This window comes from Hippocampus zosterae, chromosome 4 (genome assembly GCF_025434085.1).
Source record: "Hippocampus zosterae strain Florida chromosome 4, ASM2543408v3, whole genome shotgun sequence".
Classification (NCBI taxonomy): Eukaryota; Metazoa; Chordata; class Actinopteri; order Syngnathiformes; family Syngnathidae; genus Hippocampus; species Hippocampus zosterae.
The window spans coordinates 24020871-24037364 of NC_067454.1; the positions used below are offsets into that span (position 1 = coordinate 24020871).

The 16494-nt window shown below is 43.2% G+C and overlaps 2 protein-coding genes across 4 annotated transcripts; one reads left to right on the plus strand and one right to left on the minus strand.

Moving 5' to 3' along the window:
- The first annotated feature begins 592 nt into the window (after positions 1-592).
- eif3jb (eukaryotic translation initiation factor 3, subunit Jb) lies at positions 593-8912 on the plus strand. Of its 3 annotated transcripts, XM_052063348.1 has the most exons (8): positions 603-819; positions 964-1049; positions 4551-4602; positions 4666-4766; positions 4871-4964; positions 5338-5502; positions 5602-5675; positions 7730-8912. In XM_052063348.1, the coding sequence occupies exons 1-8, from the start codon at positions 807-809 to the stop codon at positions 7856-7858; spliced, it is 714 nt and encodes a 237-aa protein (XP_051919308.1). In that variant the 5' UTR covers positions 603-806; the 3' UTR covers positions 7859-8912. The 3 variants fall into 3 exon arrangements, with proteins under 3 accessions (XP_051919306.1, XP_051919308.1, XP_051919307.1); XM_052063346.1 differs by having other exon boundaries at positions 593-819; positions 4551-4766; XM_052063347.1 differs by lacking the exon at positions 603-819 and having other exon boundaries at positions 909-1049.
- Positions 8913-8914: 2 nt separating this feature from the next.
- cilp (cartilage intermediate layer protein, nucleotide pyrophosphohydrolase) lies at positions 8915-16100 on the minus strand. The gene is made up of 9 exons (XM_052063055.1): positions 15829-16100; positions 14232-14407; positions 13155-13193; positions 12787-13056; positions 12482-12658; positions 12061-12366; positions 11875-11983; positions 11605-11753; positions 8915-11509 (listed from the first exon to the last, which is right to left on the minus strand). The coding sequence occupies exons 2-9, from the start codon at positions 14317-14319 to the stop codon at positions 9150-9152; spliced, it is 3498 nt and encodes a 1165-aa protein (XP_051919015.1). The 5' UTR covers positions 14320-14407; positions 15829-16100; the 3' UTR covers positions 8915-9149.
- Between the last annotated feature and the right edge of the window lie 394 nt (positions 16101-16494).

The window sequence follows — 16494 nt, forward strand, 5'->3', positions numbered from 1 at the left end:
ACAGAACATGCAAAGGCCACACAGAAAGGCCGGAGCCAGAATCGAACCCTGTACCCCTGCTAACCAGTCAACCACCCTAAACAATTGTATATTTTACTCAGATTGCTATGGGAAGGGGGATGCTGTTTATTGAAACCTATTTGATTAAATTCCGTGACCCAAAATATGTACACAATACCAAATTTGTCGTTATCGCTATAACAGAAGCAAAGATACGGACTTCGCAAGTACAGTCGGCGGCTTAAACAAAGTGTGTATTTTAGGGACAAAGTATGATTTCACTTGTGTACAGGATACTTACTTTTTTTTTGTTTCAACCTGAATTAAAGTCTCCACTATATATTTCTATGTTGCCCATAAGTATCAATCTTGGGGTTGTAAATTATGAGGGCAAGAAACACTTTCGCGTTAAGCAATGTTAAAATACATATAAAACGGTACACACTGTCTTCTCTTTCAACAGATCAAAGGGTACATTTTTAGGCGTTTATCAAAAGTGTAACGAGCGCGACCGGTGTGTGACGTCATTCTTACGCCGTCTAGTCGGTCTCGTCTTCTTTTTGGATAATGCCAAACTGTCATCTTTTCTCGTCATCGTGGGGACAGGACAGAAAAGAGGAGAAGCAATTACATCAACGAATGTTATTATCGTTATATTATTGTTTTGTCCCGCTCGGGAAGTGGCGACATTACCAAGTCATCTCCTATTTGTGACGTATAGAAGGTGGGAGCAGAGTGAACGTAACCAGCGGGCTGCAGCAGTGAGCAGCCTGTCGGTCTGTCAAACATTTAGCATCGCGGCCAACATGGCGGACTGGGGTAAGAAACCAACTCGGAGCGGACAGCAACCGCCCCATTTTTCACTCGTCAGACACTTTGATACACGAGGCCATCGCTCCTTTGTTACTTAACTGCCGACTCGTATGGCCGGCGCTGACACATTTTCTACTGTCATTTTTACAGACGCTGACAACTTCGAGGTGCAGGAGGCGACTCCAAAGGCGCCGCGGGACAAATGGGAAGGCGAAGACGAAGAAGACGACGTTAAAGTGGGTGAACATGACAGTGGGCGCCTCGAGACGTGGCGTTTAACGCGTTGAGGTCCAAACGCTTTGTTCGCGTGCTAGAGACTTTGTCGCACCGGCCCCGTTGTCCTTCTTGACCGCGGGTGGACTGTGACAGTCATCAATCGCCACCCACGTAGTGAAGCTAAAGTTAGCTGACTGCTACCTCATGTGTGATCTGCTGTTGTACCCCAAGTACAGCTAGCAGCGTGCATGTGTATTTGTGTTGATATGTGGACATTGTCACAGTAAATATTGCCACCTTCTGGGTGTTTTTAAAGGCAATATTTAGGCATTTACAGTGTGTAGTAGTTATCCCCAAGTCTTGGTCTTTTCCGACGGAATTAACATTGTTAAAGCTAATCTCTTGTCGGGCCGCCCGGTTGGGCTAGCAGACCTGCTAACATACTGGCTAGCTTCGCTTCAGTTTGCCTCTGGAAATCAGATGAAGTAACTTCACCCCGATCGGCGCGGAAAGGCGTGTGTCGTTTTGAGGAGGGGCATTTTAGTGCTCTCAATTGGTTGTCATGAACGATTGTGTGAAATTGGCTCCTTTATGACTGCGGAAAGCCCCAGATAGTGCACTCTAGTTGGGAAACGCGGGCAGCCGTCACTCAGATGAACTCGTCTGGTCTGATGACTCATCCAACATCTTGCCGTAGCTCCAGAATTTTCCGTTTATTTTTAGGAAGTGGGGCTTGAGTTGCTGTGACTGTGCAGGTGCTATTACCTGAATGCTGCTTTTGTGTCAGGGAAATTGCTGGTTGGGGGCGGGCTCCTCAATTGTTGTTTTTTTTGCAGAAAGAAACTGATGAACTAAGTTCACATTCGTAACACTGGAATTATTCCCTCGAGTTAATTGTTGGGACCAATATTCATTCTCAGGCTTTGTGTGAGTTAAGGGTTAACAATAACCTTGATTAACATGTTCTAATATTGTACAAGACATGAACAAATTTGAAAATCCCATTCAATACTCAATATTTTGGTTGAGTTTTAATATGCAATTATTTTTTTCAAGATCTTCCAATGTTTTTTTTTTTGTAATGAAAGCAATAAATCTGTATGTAGCACAGTATACACTCTTTTACTATGCATAAATGTTTTAGTCTTTTCAGATAGGTGCATTCAGTCGGTTTCAGTTTTTTTTCCCAGACCAAAGTTTTGTTTTCCAGTAAAGAGAGAATTGTCGAATACTGTCAGCTCTGACGAAGGCTGAACTGACAACTGAAACTATCAGCAAGGTAAGCGAATTCTCTCTTTAGTGGAAAAAAATCTGAATCATGAATTAATATGTACAATGGTTATTAATCTACGTAGATTAGAGTTGTCGATTGATTTCACACTTTGACATGTTGTCTATGCGCTCACGAAAACAGCTTCACAAAACTCTGACAAACAAGTAAAATGTACCTCTGAGTTAAAATTACAACTCTAATGAAAACAAATCTGTGACTTTATCACTTCATCTTTTTTTATGATCCATGAAACAATGACGTGTAAACATGTGGACTGCACTTCTTAAGCGCTGGATATATCCAGATGTTGTATGAATTTGAGGTGTCAAAATTAATCGACAACTATTTCAATAGGTTACTTTTATCGTTGTTTAGAGCCATTGTTTGACTTTAAATTGTTTCGATCTTCAAATGTCAGCCTTTCAACAGTAATTATTTTGATTTCTGTCATACTTCATGAAAACAGACTGATTATCTTCTGAGTAAGACATTTGCAATAATCTGCTTTTACTTTATAATCCCTGATATCAATCCCTGTCATGTGATCTTGTTTGCTCATTTTTTCTAATCTCTAAATAATACCAAATAACCAGCAGTAATTGTGCAATACACAGTAATGGGGCACACTTCTAATATATCCATCCATCCATTTTCCGAACCGCTTGATCCTCACTATGGTCGCGGGGGGTGCTGGAGCCTATCCCAGCCGTCTTCAGGCAGTATGCGGAGGACACCCTGAATCAATTGCCAGCCAATCGCAGGACACACAGAAAGGAACAACCATCCACACTCACACTCACACCTAGGGACAATTTAGAGCGTCCAATCAGCCTGCCATGCATGTTTTTTTTTGGAATGTGGGAGGAAACCGGAGCACCCGGAGCAAACCCACGCAGGCCCCCCGGGGAGAATATGCAAACTCCACACAGGGAGGCCGGAGCTGGAATCGAACCCGGTACCTCTGCGCTGTGAAGCCGACGTGCTAACCACGTGGACTACCAGGCCGCCCGCTTCTAATACAATTAAATGCAAAATAAACACTTTTTTGATTAATTGGCGCAATAATAAATTCTAAAAATGTTTGATAGTGACAGCATAAATATAAAATAAATACGGCCTACTGAGTCAACGGACCAAAATGATACAATACAATACATTCTGATTTATATAGCGCTTTCACAACAGCGGCAGCTGTAACAAAGCGCTTAACAAAACAGCACAGAGTAAAATAATAAATGATGCACCATAGATGTTTTTTTTCTCCACATTGCAGTGTTTGTGATTTTGAAATTGTGTTCTACACAGACTACATTTACATGTCGTCAAGATCAAAAATTCCGGTTTCTGAAACATTTGGAAAAACCCGTTTGTGTGAGCGGACAGAGTTACTACCGCATTTGAGTAACCCAATTCAAACGACGACCAATTCAATCGTAACGCACCGAGAAGTGATTTCCACATGTTACTTTCTCCCATCAAAATAGATATTCATGTAATTTACTACATGAATAAAGCAGTCAGTTTTGTCCTTGCTCAAAAGTGTACTTTCTGTTATCTTAGCCATGACAGTTTTCCTCCGCTTGAGTTGTGCGTCAGATGCACAGAGTTATACATGCGTATACGTGTGTCTATATAAACACCGTCACTTTTCCTGTTGAGACGCTGCGGAGCAATCAATGTGTTCAAGCTATCAGGCTCAGTATGGCGATTAAGTGGGACGCCGCACATATTTCCTGCATTCAAAACCCAGGATCCCTTGCGGATCATTGCGGAGGATGTGCAGCTCTCTGTAGCCTGTGCTGTGTGAGCCCGGGCATTATCCTCCAACAAACACAGAATCCAAGTTTCCCGCAATGGTTAAAAGTACGAGCAGGTTTATTCCTGATGACTGAGCAGTACAAAGAGTTGGCCTTTCTGCTGTTTGAAGGTATCGTCGGTATGTATTGGTTTTCAAGGTGAGGCACAAAACATTTGGGAGACACCAGGTATGCCGTGGCCTTCATTGTGAGTGTTGGTACATCTTATCAAATGAATTCAACTGCCTTCCGTCACGGCATTGGTACTTTTTAGTAGTAGATTGTCGAGGTGTACCTAATGTGGTGGTCCATGAGTTCAGAATTAATGACTGTCGCAATTTGGCTGCTGGTTGATACTGAATCACACTACTGACAGACTTACCTTTAAGATCCGCGGTCTCCTAGTTTGTTGCTTGCTCATTTTCAGTTGACCCAGTGAATTCACTTTGCAGGACAACTGGGATGATGAGGAAGACGAGGAGAAAAAAGAACTGAACAAGACGGGTAATTATTCATTATTTAGCACTTTTGACAGCTGCTGTTTTGTCAGTTATCATTCCTTTTCAGAGGTAAAAGTTCCTGAAAAGAAAAAGTTGAGTGAGAAAATTAAAGAGCGAGAAAACCGTTTGAAGAAAAAACAACAGGAGTTGCAAGAAAAAGAATTGGAAGTGAGTTCTTTCCTCTGCCGTTTGCGTTTGTATTTTCCTGTGTTCCTTATGCTCATCAATGAAGAACGATGTTATGTTATACTTTGTGCTATCTGCTTTTCTAGGAAGAGCTCACCCCAGAAGAACAACTCGCAGAAAAGTTAAGAGTGCAGAAGCTTCAGGAAGATGCAGACATGGAGTTGGCAAAGGATGCATTCGGTAAGCCTGAAGTATTTTTGTCGGGCTACTTACTCAAAATGTGGTTCAACCCAAATAATTAATGTTGGTGGAATTGTATTCTTCTTTTTATTTTTTGAAACACTGTCCTCTTTGGATTTGTTTTAAGAGACCCCCCATAACCGCTTTTAACAAAGGTTCCCACGATCCAAATTCTCCACCCTGTTTTTCCAACGTTCTGTTCAATCCAATCTCCTATTTAGAGAACCCTCTGATGCATCTGTTTTCATTCATTTTCCTCTGTCATTACCTGCCAGAAGATATGCATTCAACAAAAGTCGCATTTAACCTGATTCTCAATCATTTTAGGATCCACTCGCCGTGATTGCGAAACCCATTGTTTTGTTGTTTCCAGGAGTTGGCGGCTCTTCAGTAGCTGGAATTGATGCAATGTGTCCCTCTTCCAAAGAAGAATTCACAGAGTTTGAAAAATTGCTGAAAGAAAAGATATCCCAGTTTGAGAAATCGGTGCACTATTCAAGTTTCTTGGACTCCTTGTTTCGGGAACTCTGTATTTCATGTAAGCCATTGTTTCAGGTGCAATTACATGATGTTGATAATCCTGTTCCTCATCAGGTTCTGAGACATGTCTGACTAGTAACAACTTGTTTTCTTACAGTGGAAGTGGATGATTTGAAGAAAGTCAGTAATTCCCTCTCAGTTCTACTTAGTGAAAAACAGAAACAAGAAAAGGTACGACTGCTTCTTCATGTTTATGAGATTTTGACTGCTAGGGGGCAGTGTTTACCCATTTGAGTGACCTGCTGTGACCCTCCAACGCACACGCAAAACACTCATGCCCCATAGCACCTACATTTTAGTATGTTGCAAAACAATTTGTGCCACATCCTGAACGATCACAGGTGTTTAAGATATTTGGAAATATTGGCATAAAGAAGGTGTCGTTTCTTAAAAAAGACGACGACATGGGTGTATTACCATAGAATCTCGACCACTGTCCAGATAAGGATTTATGTTTATGGGTTGGGTTCATCTATGATCAATGGGTTCATTACAATGACAGCAGCAACTACCCTAATGACCTTGATCAAAAGCCACAAATTACTCTCACTTTTCATATGTGCACAGTAATTGCCCACAAACATATAACAGGTGAAAGAATGGTTACATGTATAGGCTCCATTTTAAACTGGGCGTGTCAACTTGTATGGATGTTATCGGGCCCAAACCATCCTGCTACGTAAACCTTTCATCACAATCGTTTGGATAGCTTCTCTTGTAATTCAGATTTATAATGAATAAACGCACCCAACCTAAGGCCATTAGGCTACGTTTACACTTTTGCACAATCCATAATTTTATTTTATTTTCCTTTTTGTCCATATGCGCCATGTATCATAGTTATATTTCCCATGCAGTGCGAATAGTACAATTCCGATTCCCCCAATCTGACCCGGGCCTCTTTCCTAAATTAGATGGGTACCCGATGCATTTGCGTTATGAACGCTCATCCGTATGCACCTGACGTACATGTCATCAAAAGCCAAATATGGCCGCTGCGGGCGGAAGAGAGCACTCTGGAGACAACTGATAATCGTCCTTGAATCTGCAAAGTTGCTTGGAGTAACAGTGTTAACTTTATTTGCATTTAATTTATTCGCACCTGTAAGTAACCAGAAGCAGATAGTGGGTGTTTTGTGGCGATGGCTGCAGTTCATCCATGCAGACAGTTTGGTTGCTTGAGGTTGTAATTAGTAGACGTCTCTTTCTACTTCCTCCCACCTTGCTACTCTGACAGTATGAGATAAGATGAGGCTATCCCTACATATGGGAATATATGTACATCCAGAAACGTGTGATGTTTTTTGGGGGGCGCGCATCACGTGACGGCATGCTTTTTGTGCATGCATGTCACATCACGGATGTGTTCCGTTCTCATTACAAGTCTGTAGAGTGTCCGTAAATGGTGGCATTTTGCCCCTAAGTTTGAGAAAGTGTAGCTACAATTTTTCTCTACCTTTGCCAGTGCAACAAGTATTTATTTTTTTTAAACAATGTACTTTTTTTGATAATTGCTATTCTTGAATATGTTTTGTTGCTGCTAAGTTTATGATTCGCACCCCAGCCCATTTATCAGTCATAGTGAAAATGAGTAGGGTTAAAATTAACTATGGAAGCCAATTCTTGCACTCCTACCATTACAGGTGAGGGGCCACTGTGCTCTCACTAAAAACCTTAGTCCAGAGCCCCGCATTTAAAGTCACATTTGTTTTTGTTGTGTTAACGAGTATACAGGTATAAAAAGATGTGATTTCACGAAAAAATCCTAATTGAACATCCCGCCCTGCCATGTGAACTTGGCCTTCATGAAACAAGTTTTTGTATTGTGTGCATTGCAATTCTGTGACAAAATGGCCAATATAAAAAATGAGCACAACCTGTTGTTTAGAACATTTCCTTCCTGCTGTAGGAAACAATCGCTTCCACTGTCAAATTGTCACAATCATAAAATGTATTTATGAATTGTACTTTGGTATATGCCAACAGAACAACTACATTTACACGAGCAAAAACTAAGGTTTTGTCTGATGTCTTCTTGTATGATGGTTGTTCCAAATGCTTTCTGAGTGTGGACATTTTTTTTTCTCCCAATTGAAGTCAGAATTATTGACTTCCATGACGCATTTGTAGGTAACATTACGAGAAGGACCCGTGATGCGAGCCACTGATACACAAGCATTTTTGAATGACAGACTATGTTTGACTTCAACTTGTTTTCTTTCCAGCAAAACAAAGGGAAAAAAAAGAAGAAAGGTGTCATACCCGGTGGCGGTTTGAAAGCACAGATGCGAGACGAGTTGGACTATGGCGGCTTTGATGGCGGCTACGCGCAAGACTACGAGGACTTCATGTGACACAGGCTCCATGGCAATAGTCCCGGTGCCCTTCCGACCCCGAATTTTGCAGCTCTACCTTATGCTGTCCAGTGTCATCCTGGAAGTTCAGAACTATGTGTTGCACCCTTCATCTTGCTTCAGTGACTTCAGGGACTGTGCTGGAAGCTTCCAGTCTCACCTTTTGATTTATGTTCAGACATACGGAATTGCCTTTTAACTCTCTTCATACAGCCTGGACTCATGCACACACCCGAATAATTAAGTTTTTATCTGTTGGGTAACCCTGCTTCAAGGAAGTATACTTTGGAACTGCTGTTGTCTGTTGTCAGAGCTCATTTTCAATGCAATGTTGCTTCTGTCCCAAAAGCAGACTCAGTATTGGAGTTATACATGTCGTGACATAGAAACAGAAGGTTCTATGCAAATTCTTAAACCAGAATGTCATGTGTATATATTTTAGGTCTCACTTGAGGATGGTTCTCTTACAGATGAGTATATAGTATCTATAACCGGTTGCCAAATACAAATAATTCAACCCACTATTCTTGTTTTTCAACTGCAGAGGTTTTGTTCTGGGGCCCTGAAACTGACATCAAAGTGGAGAATGTATGTTTACAGAAAGCACACTGTTAGCTGAAAGGTTAAAGGGAAGGGTAAAGAATTAAGAATTGACTTCAAAACTTGACTGCCATTCTATCGCGATGTCTCTGACTCTCCTCCAACAATTGGAGGCAAGCGTATTAACTGGCATTTTTTGGTGCATTGCAAATGAAATTTGCCATACCGTACGAGTGCTTGAAAACATTGGATTGGTGAGATTGGAACAACTGAATAAAATGGTCTCCTAATCATTACTTCTGCCGGCTTGTATCAAGTATGATGAGGATCGTGGAATTTATGGGCCTCCCCCTACTCTTCATACGGGCTAAATCAATTGAGAGCAATTTAGTTCACCTTTTTCTAGATCTTGACCAATTTCAATGTGACATGGGGAATTGGCTACTGTGTTGACATTTAGACTGCTGCAGTGTTTTATAAGCATCTAATTTAATAAATCATTGGTCAAAACAAAGGTGTCTTGCTGGAATCACTAAAATGTTTTAATAGTAATAAATATTCTATTTACAAGTTTCAAGGAAATACAGTAACCGCGTAAGAATGACATTGTGGAAACAAATGAACGGCATTGAGACATTTACTTTAGCTTTGGTAGATACATACAGTACTTTGTTAATTTGTGAAATTATTGAATATTTGCACCCAAGTCAAGATTAATGTTGGACACACTCATTGCTGAATCTCGATGCGCTTAGCTTCTGGCCTTTGAGCCTCTTCCTTTTGGGTCTCTGGTGCTGCGTCTTTGACTGTTTCGGGAAGCGTTAGCTCTTTGCCGACGCCAGTTTTGTCTGCCTTCAATTCTCCCCCCGCTTATGGCTATCTGACCTTGCGAGTTTTGCAGGGTCTGGAAGAAATTTTGACGTGTAACCTCGCGACCTCCGCAAGTGAACATCAGTGCGACACCCTCGTTGCTCTTCATGACACGAGAAGTGCCGTCAGAGGTGCCGTCAAAGCAGCGGCCGAGAGCAATTTCTTTAGCCGTGCGCGGATCCTGATCCGTGACTGTATAAATGCCGTAGTTATGACCGAGAGGATCGAGAGGTGCTAGCATAGTGAACTCATTGGTGTCATTGTTGACAGCTAGCGGGAGATGGTTCACCAGGTACTCCTGGAGGAGCGGATTGACATGATCTCTTTTACAACTACCCTGCGGAATCACCTTCACCAGCGTGCGATCGACGCGTGCCTGATCGTACAGCATCCCACTGCACTTGAATTCGAGGCACACGGCCGACACTGCCGTTTGGTCCATGTCGCGGATGCTTCGGATATCTCGGAGACCGTACAGCTGGCCTACTGTCTTTGGATGAGTGCCCCCCATATTGTGAGACCGCACATTAATCTCATGCGGGCTGTTGATTTTGACTTTGATGTAACAGGCACGGTATTCCATTGGCTTAGGCCACCAACTGAGGTAGTCCTCTGTCCAGCTCATTGGGTCATCCTCATTGAATGGCACCGTGTTGTAGTCATAACGATCTCCTTCTACTCGCGAGAAGCGGAAATGAGCAGCACTGAATGGTGCCTCCTCACATTCTTTCAGTTTTTCAAAGGCATACACCGGTCCGTTGGCCTCTTCGGCCGTGTTTGGACTTGGCTTTGCCAAGTTGATGCTAAACGCCGTCTTCTTGAGTCTGGGGTTGTCATGATCAGTGCGCCTGTAGTTCAGCCTGCCCAGGTAAGGCTGAGGCACTCCGACGATATTCGGATTGAGTTTGGGTGTCGAAGCGACGGCCTCTAGTTCCTCGCCTCCGAGGTTGGCCATGACGTACGCAGTGTAAGCATCTGCCTTTTGCTCATCGCAGAAAGCCGGGAGACAAGCGCCGTTCGAGCCTGTGATGACGCTGTCGAAACGCCCCCAAGCGCGAGGGTTCGAGGAGTAGCCAGCTGTGGGCTCCATGTTTATGAGACTCACTACGACTCCCTCAACCTGTTCACTGGGCATGAAGCGCTCGCTGCGGAAGGCCCTCACTTTCACATAACACCTCCGGTTCTCTGGGACGTCCAGGTTAAAAAGTCGCCGCTCTCTGATCTCCAGGTTGCCAATCAGAAAAGTTCTCTCTTCCCTTTTTCCTCTTGATTTTTTTTCAAGCTCCAGACTTCCCTCCTCCTCCCACAGGCCTGTCTCGGGGTTGAGTGACCATAGCTTCATGGTTCCAAGGTGTTCAGGCATCATAACCTGGGCAGAATCCAGGAACACCTTCACCTCACCCGCATTCAAGGGCTCATTGGTTTCTCCGCCTCTGAAGTCAACTGAAAACATCCCATAGGTTCTCAGTGGCAAGGTATCTCCTTCGTTCCCGACAAAGTTGAGATCACTTTGGGCCGCGGCGGCTGTGGAAACATCTCTGGGGTCAAGAAATGTTACGCTGGCGTTGACGTCGCCCACAAACACTTCACCGTTCTCCTTATAGAAAGAATTGGGAGGAATCTGTATGTGAGCCATCGCTTCCCGTCCTTCGACTTCCCCAAGATCGAGCGTGTTGGTTTCTGAGGACCGAATGGTCACAGGAACTTTCTTTCGTGTGAGTTGAATTTCATGGTAAACAGCACCTCCTTTGGCATTGAATGGCAGTACCTTTGTTGTGTTGATGAACGTATTCATGTTGTCCACAAAAGTCAGGACTAATCTCTCCGTCTCAGGCGGAACGTGGATGGCGAAGGTACCTTTGTAGCCTGTACGGCTAATTCTTACACCGTTCATAAAGATGTGGCCAAATCTCATTGGCTCACCGGTGTCTGCGGCTACAGCTCTTCCATGCACAATCGCTTTGGTGTCCACACATTTCTGACAGCCACATTCAGTAACGACCATTGTGGGCAGTTGGTAGCCCTGGCATGCCAGGTGCCTTTCCTCCATTTTTGCCACTCCGCAGCAGTATGCCACTTTGTCTTTGCATCTGATACCATTGTCCAGCTGTCCAACGCATGTGCTGGAAGGACATTTGCCGACGTCGTAGTAGAAAGAGTTTGTGCCGTTTTGGTAGCAGTCGTGTGGAAGACGTATGAGATGAGGATCAGGCTTGGGATTGCATGAATGGCTATTTTGGCCTGAGGGAGAAAGGAAATATAATTTAATCACTGAATGTATAGCCTTTGTTTATATGTATGTCACTATTTATTTTTTCCAGTAGACTGTAACATACCGATGATGTTGAGCATGGCGGGTTTGGTCTTAATAGCTCCAGATTGACTGCTTGCCCTGCAGTAGTACTCTCCAGCGTGTTCAAGATGCAGATTTTTTAGAACCAAGGTGCTATCGGATTTCCTTTCTAAGAGGCTGTTGTTATGGAACCTTTGTTTGGGAAACACAGACCCATTAGAAAAACCGAAACAGCCCGCGGATCACAGTATTCAAATGTCATGAAAACATTGTTACAGGATTTGTATATTGCACTTAAACTATGAAGTCCTACCATTGGTACTTGTCTGGCTGTGGTGTTCCGGCCACATTACAGCAGAAAGCAGCAGTTTGTCCCTCTCTCCTGGCCTTGCTCTCAGGGTTGCTCAACACGTGAAGCTTGTCTGATCAGTGACGAAAATCAAAATACACATCAATATTGATCCACTTCTGTCGTTACTTGGAAAGATTTTTCCTGTACCGGTTCTTTTGAGCTGCACGCTGACGACTGTGGTACGCTCAGCGCTTTTTGGAACCAAAACACTTTGGGTGGCGTGGCCTTGCAGCCTGATTGTCAACGTGGTGTTGCCATCAGGACAGAGCCCGGGGATCCGGAAATGTCCATTGTGGTCTGTGAGGGTGAGGAGTTTGTCCGAGCCCAGTATTGCAGCCCCCTCGGCAATGAGAGCCCCAGAACCACGGACAGAGCCCAGCAGGATGTGCTCTTCACACATGCACGCACTGCACTCTGCATTCGCCCTTCCCATCACACAGTGTAGGGCGCAATCTAAAAATTGGGTGAAATAACCACAGTATTCAGTCACTGATAATTTGCCGTATCGCAGTGCTTGCTGGTCCTGGTTCAGAGAACAAGTTGTTTTAAGCAACCAATGCGTGCTTACCTGTCACACACTCTGGTCCGTGGCATTCTTTCCTTTCTACCTTTGGTCCATTGCAAAGCAGTGAGGGAGAACTGCAGCTTCTGGAGCGAATTTGGACTCCCACTTGACCACAGAGGGCAGAACATGGACCCCAGTCTGTCCACGGACTCCAAATATCCTGAAAGTTGAGACCGTTACCTGAGAAGAAATAGAACCGCAGCCGTATTACACCACAAAGTAACAATTACACCAATGATGCAGTGTAAAAATGAATCAATAATCACATAATATCAAGATCTGGACTGCTGAAACATATGAGAACAAACCTTTGGGACAAAGGAATCGAACCGCATAGTTGGAGCAGTTCCGCTCTGGGCCTTGCTCTTCGTTGAGGCACCAGAAGCCCACAGTTGGGTCCGCATGCACTTTCTCCCCGGTTTCACGGGCTGGGACCCAATCAGTGGTTCTGGCCTCCAGCGCTCGGGGAGTCTCACACACACGGGCTCGATAGTAAAAGCGGATGGCGTCCAGCTGCTCGTAGTCTCCGCGGCCTCCCGGATGGTCCACATTGAACCATGTGCTCCATTCGTAGTTGTCTATTGGCAGTTTAGAAGCAGGCAGGGAAATCACATTGAGGAGAATGATCGATTCCCACTTCAAAACACTTAGAGGGTGTAAGAACAACAAACTTTACCATGAGAGCGGGTCATAGAATCTTCGCTTCGCCATTGTTCTGCAAGAGACCATTGATTTGATTTGCTTTATGATCTTATTGTATGCGCTGATAATAACAAATAGTGGAAAACCTCTAAAAAATTGCGGACATTCCAAGCATAGATGAGACAAATAGAAATAAATACTCGCCTTTCAAACCTGACCTTGCTGCCAATAGCTGCATAACTCGACTGTAAATTTCATATACCCATCCCACAAAAACACACTTGTGTTTTTTTTTGTGTATGTGTTGGAGAAATTAACCAAAAATCTCTTGGACATCTTTAATGTCAACTGACTCGGTTAAGTTTTAATTGCTTGTGTACAAAAACGTTAGGTCTCCGGAGGGCCGGTCCACCCACCAAGTGGAAAATTTATCAAACAAGTAGATCTTTAGTTGGCTGCCTAATTGTGCGTCAACATGCAAGCCATTCCAGATTTGACAAAATACCACCCACAAACCAAGTTTCGCTGCCTATGACCCGCGAACTCGGCCGGGCAAAGCAACAGTTTCACTCTCACTTTTAGAGGCTAGCCACCAAATTAAAGGGAAGTGCTATCATGTCGGAGGCAAAAGGTAAGCAGTGCTACGTTTGCACAGATGAGCAAATAGTGTTATCAGCTCGGAGGTCTGCTCAGTCTGTGGGCTATTTTTTTTTTTTTTTTAAGTAGGCATTCACCTTGTCGCAATGTCATTGCACTGCCCCAAGTCGTCATGGTAAGAAATGTCGTACTCGACAAAGCCTGGCAGGTTTGAGTAGTGGCTCGTTTGGAAGAAACTGAATTGCCCAACCAAAGCTGAGTGATATTTAACAGCATATGTTAAGTGTATTATCCTTTGTATTTTTAGAGCCAAAAGTCTTTTATGAAGCCACCAGGGAACTTTTTAAATTGTGAAGAAAAAAAATACAGTTTTCCTGAAAGTTGGACTTCCTCTGGAAGGCGAATTTATTTTGAGTATTTATTGAAAATTTCCGGACAGATCTTATTCAGAGATGAAGAAGGTCTTTGAAATCCAGTTTTCCTAAATATCAAGTGAGCTTTGTGAAAGATTCACCTTTTGCCGAAAAAAACGTCGCTTGGCTGATTCCGACCATGAAAAGGAGGAGTAGCCTCAATGGCATTGTCATGCAGTTCCTTCGCATTTGACCGTCAAACTTTCAACCGCTGGTCGTTTGTTGTTGTACACCAGGACCTCAGCGAAGGATAGAACCCAGCGGCACAACGTCACCTCTGGTAGGAAAAGAAAAACAACTGCATCAAAATTTTTTTGAAAAAGAACAAAAAAAAACATTCCGCGACAGGGCTCGTCAGGACAGACAACCATTCCCACTCACAATTCTCACTGTCGGATACGGCCCACGGGCACATTTGACCCGGCCCTCTAACCCTCCTGTTGTCCTCGGGTCAAAAAGACCCGTCACTGTGTTAAAAAAAAACCCTAAAAGATATTTTTTTAACTTGAAATTTTATGACTTTTCCTAGCTTGTCCCCAACTGCAGAAAAATTGAAATGTTGTTTTTATTCACATTTCCATGGAAGCTGTAAGAAAAAAGTACCAAGGTGGTCTTAGGGGCAAAATGACCCATGACGCAAATAGCGTTGAAATCAAGGTCACAAAGTTATTTACAAACCATAGAATGTTTCAGTGTTTTAGTTGTGTCTCAGATCAATTAGTAGAACACGTGAACAAGACGGTAGCAGACATAAACAAGACAATATAGGTGGCGTTCTCGTAGATGGCAGAACTCTTTTTTTGTGGATTTCAAGGGGCTATAAAGAGAGAGAGTTGTTTAGTTATTATTGATTTCCTGTTTTTTTTCTGTGAAAAACTCATAGAAGGGTTATTTAGTTATTATTTATTTCATTAATAGTGTTATTATTTGTTTCCTGACTTTTTTTCTGTAAAGAACCTGGAAAGGGTTATTTGGATATGTGTGGCTTTCTGGGAAACAATACATTTTTTAAGCTCCCCTACGATCGTTGATGTTACAAACTGACACCGGACCCCCATCAGAGAAGGGAAAAGTTATGTGGCCCTCACAGGAAAAAGTTTGGGGACCCCTGCGCTATACTGTCAGTCCCATTTTCCACTATAGTGGCAACAAATGTACTTTAAACAGAAACAAATATGCCTTCAAACATGGACTCGGATGTATTTGAGTGGGGAGGGCTGAAGCAAAGAAGAAGAAAAAAAACAAACCGTTGTCGACGCCCCCACTCGGATTTCACATCTGTGTTAGCCATCACCATTTGTCAGGGGGACTCACAAACATTTCCACATCCACTTACAAAGCAATTAACGTACAAAAGTTTGTCGTTGTGTCAAAGCATCGGAAATATGCGTAATCTGCCCAACTGGCCACATTTGCACTCCATTCAATGTTTTGATGCATTTTGCCGACCATTGCAATGAATTAGTTCCACTGCCATTCATGAGCAGAATGGATTGATATTCAAATTACATTCAACACGGACGACCCAAATTTGACATCTTATTAAAATGAAAGTGACTAGAAACTAACAACCTTGGTTGGTTTCCCTTCGTTAATGTCAGAAACAATGTTTTAAAAATGTGTAGTTGTGCGGTATTGCATAAGCCTCTCAGGAGAAGGTAGAAAGCGCAATCCTATAGGGACGCGCAAATGTCTTACCTGTTTGTGGACCTCTACTTGTGGCTATGCTTGCCTATGCTTATCCTTGTCTCGCATGTTCCTCTTCTCTTTCTAGCTCAAGTCTCTCCTCCTCTTCGGTGTGTTTCAGCACCCTCCTCCAGTGTCTCTTTTATACTGTTCTGCCTGTAGCACCACTCCTTCAGGATCTCGGCAGTACGTCACAGTATCCCTTCGTTACGTCTCCATAATATCTTGAGAAGTCATCACCGTCCTCGTCCGGCACGGATGTGTTCATCAATGTGGGACTTAGTGGGGAAGACGAGGTTTCGAAGGATGGAAGTATGGGAACCATTTCTGCTGGCGGTGTAGCGGACACTGGAATTCGTCCTCTTGGTCAAATATTTTATGGGTCTACTTGGAATCAAATGGCTTGAACCATTATTAATAAACAGTGAAGAGGTGAAAAATGAACACGTGGAAATGCTTTTTCACCTGTGTAATCAATCAATCTGTCTACGGTACGTTTGTAATTAAAATTGATCACCAAGCATGCAATGCCATGACGATTCCAGAGATCCGCTTTTTTTTTCCAAGTTTAGCTGGAGGTTTACAAAACCGTAATTTTGCTTCTGAAGTCAGACAAGCTGCAAAGTAAGGCAAGGGCACCATCTGGAAAATTTGAGTTTTAGTAAAACTATCCAATGT

Excerpts from the sequence above, each read along its gene's own strand:
- eif3jb (XM_052063346.1), top strand. Across the intron at positions 4,767-4,870 it reads TGCAAGAAAAAGAATTGGAA|GAAGAGCTCACCCCAGAAGA; the intron begins GTGAGTTCTTTC and ends CTGCTTTTCTAG. Across the intron at positions 4,965-5,337 it reads GTTGGCAAAGGATGCATTCG|GAGTTGGCGGCTCTTCAGTA; the intron begins GTAAGCCTGAAG and ends TGTTGTTTCCAG.
- cilp (XM_052063055.1), bottom strand. The coding sequence starts at position 14,319 with ATGCGAAGGAACTGCATGACAATGCCATTGAGGCTACTCCTCCTTTTC. Across the intron at positions 11,984-12,060 it reads CGTGCAGCTCAAAAGAACCG|ACAAGCTTCACGTGTTGAGC; the intron begins GTACAGGAAAAA and ends GTCACTGATCAG. Across the intron at positions 11,754-11,874 it reads CAGCCAGACAAGTACCAATG|GTTCCATAACAACAGCCTCT; the intron begins GTAGGACTTCAT and ends TCCCAAACAAAG.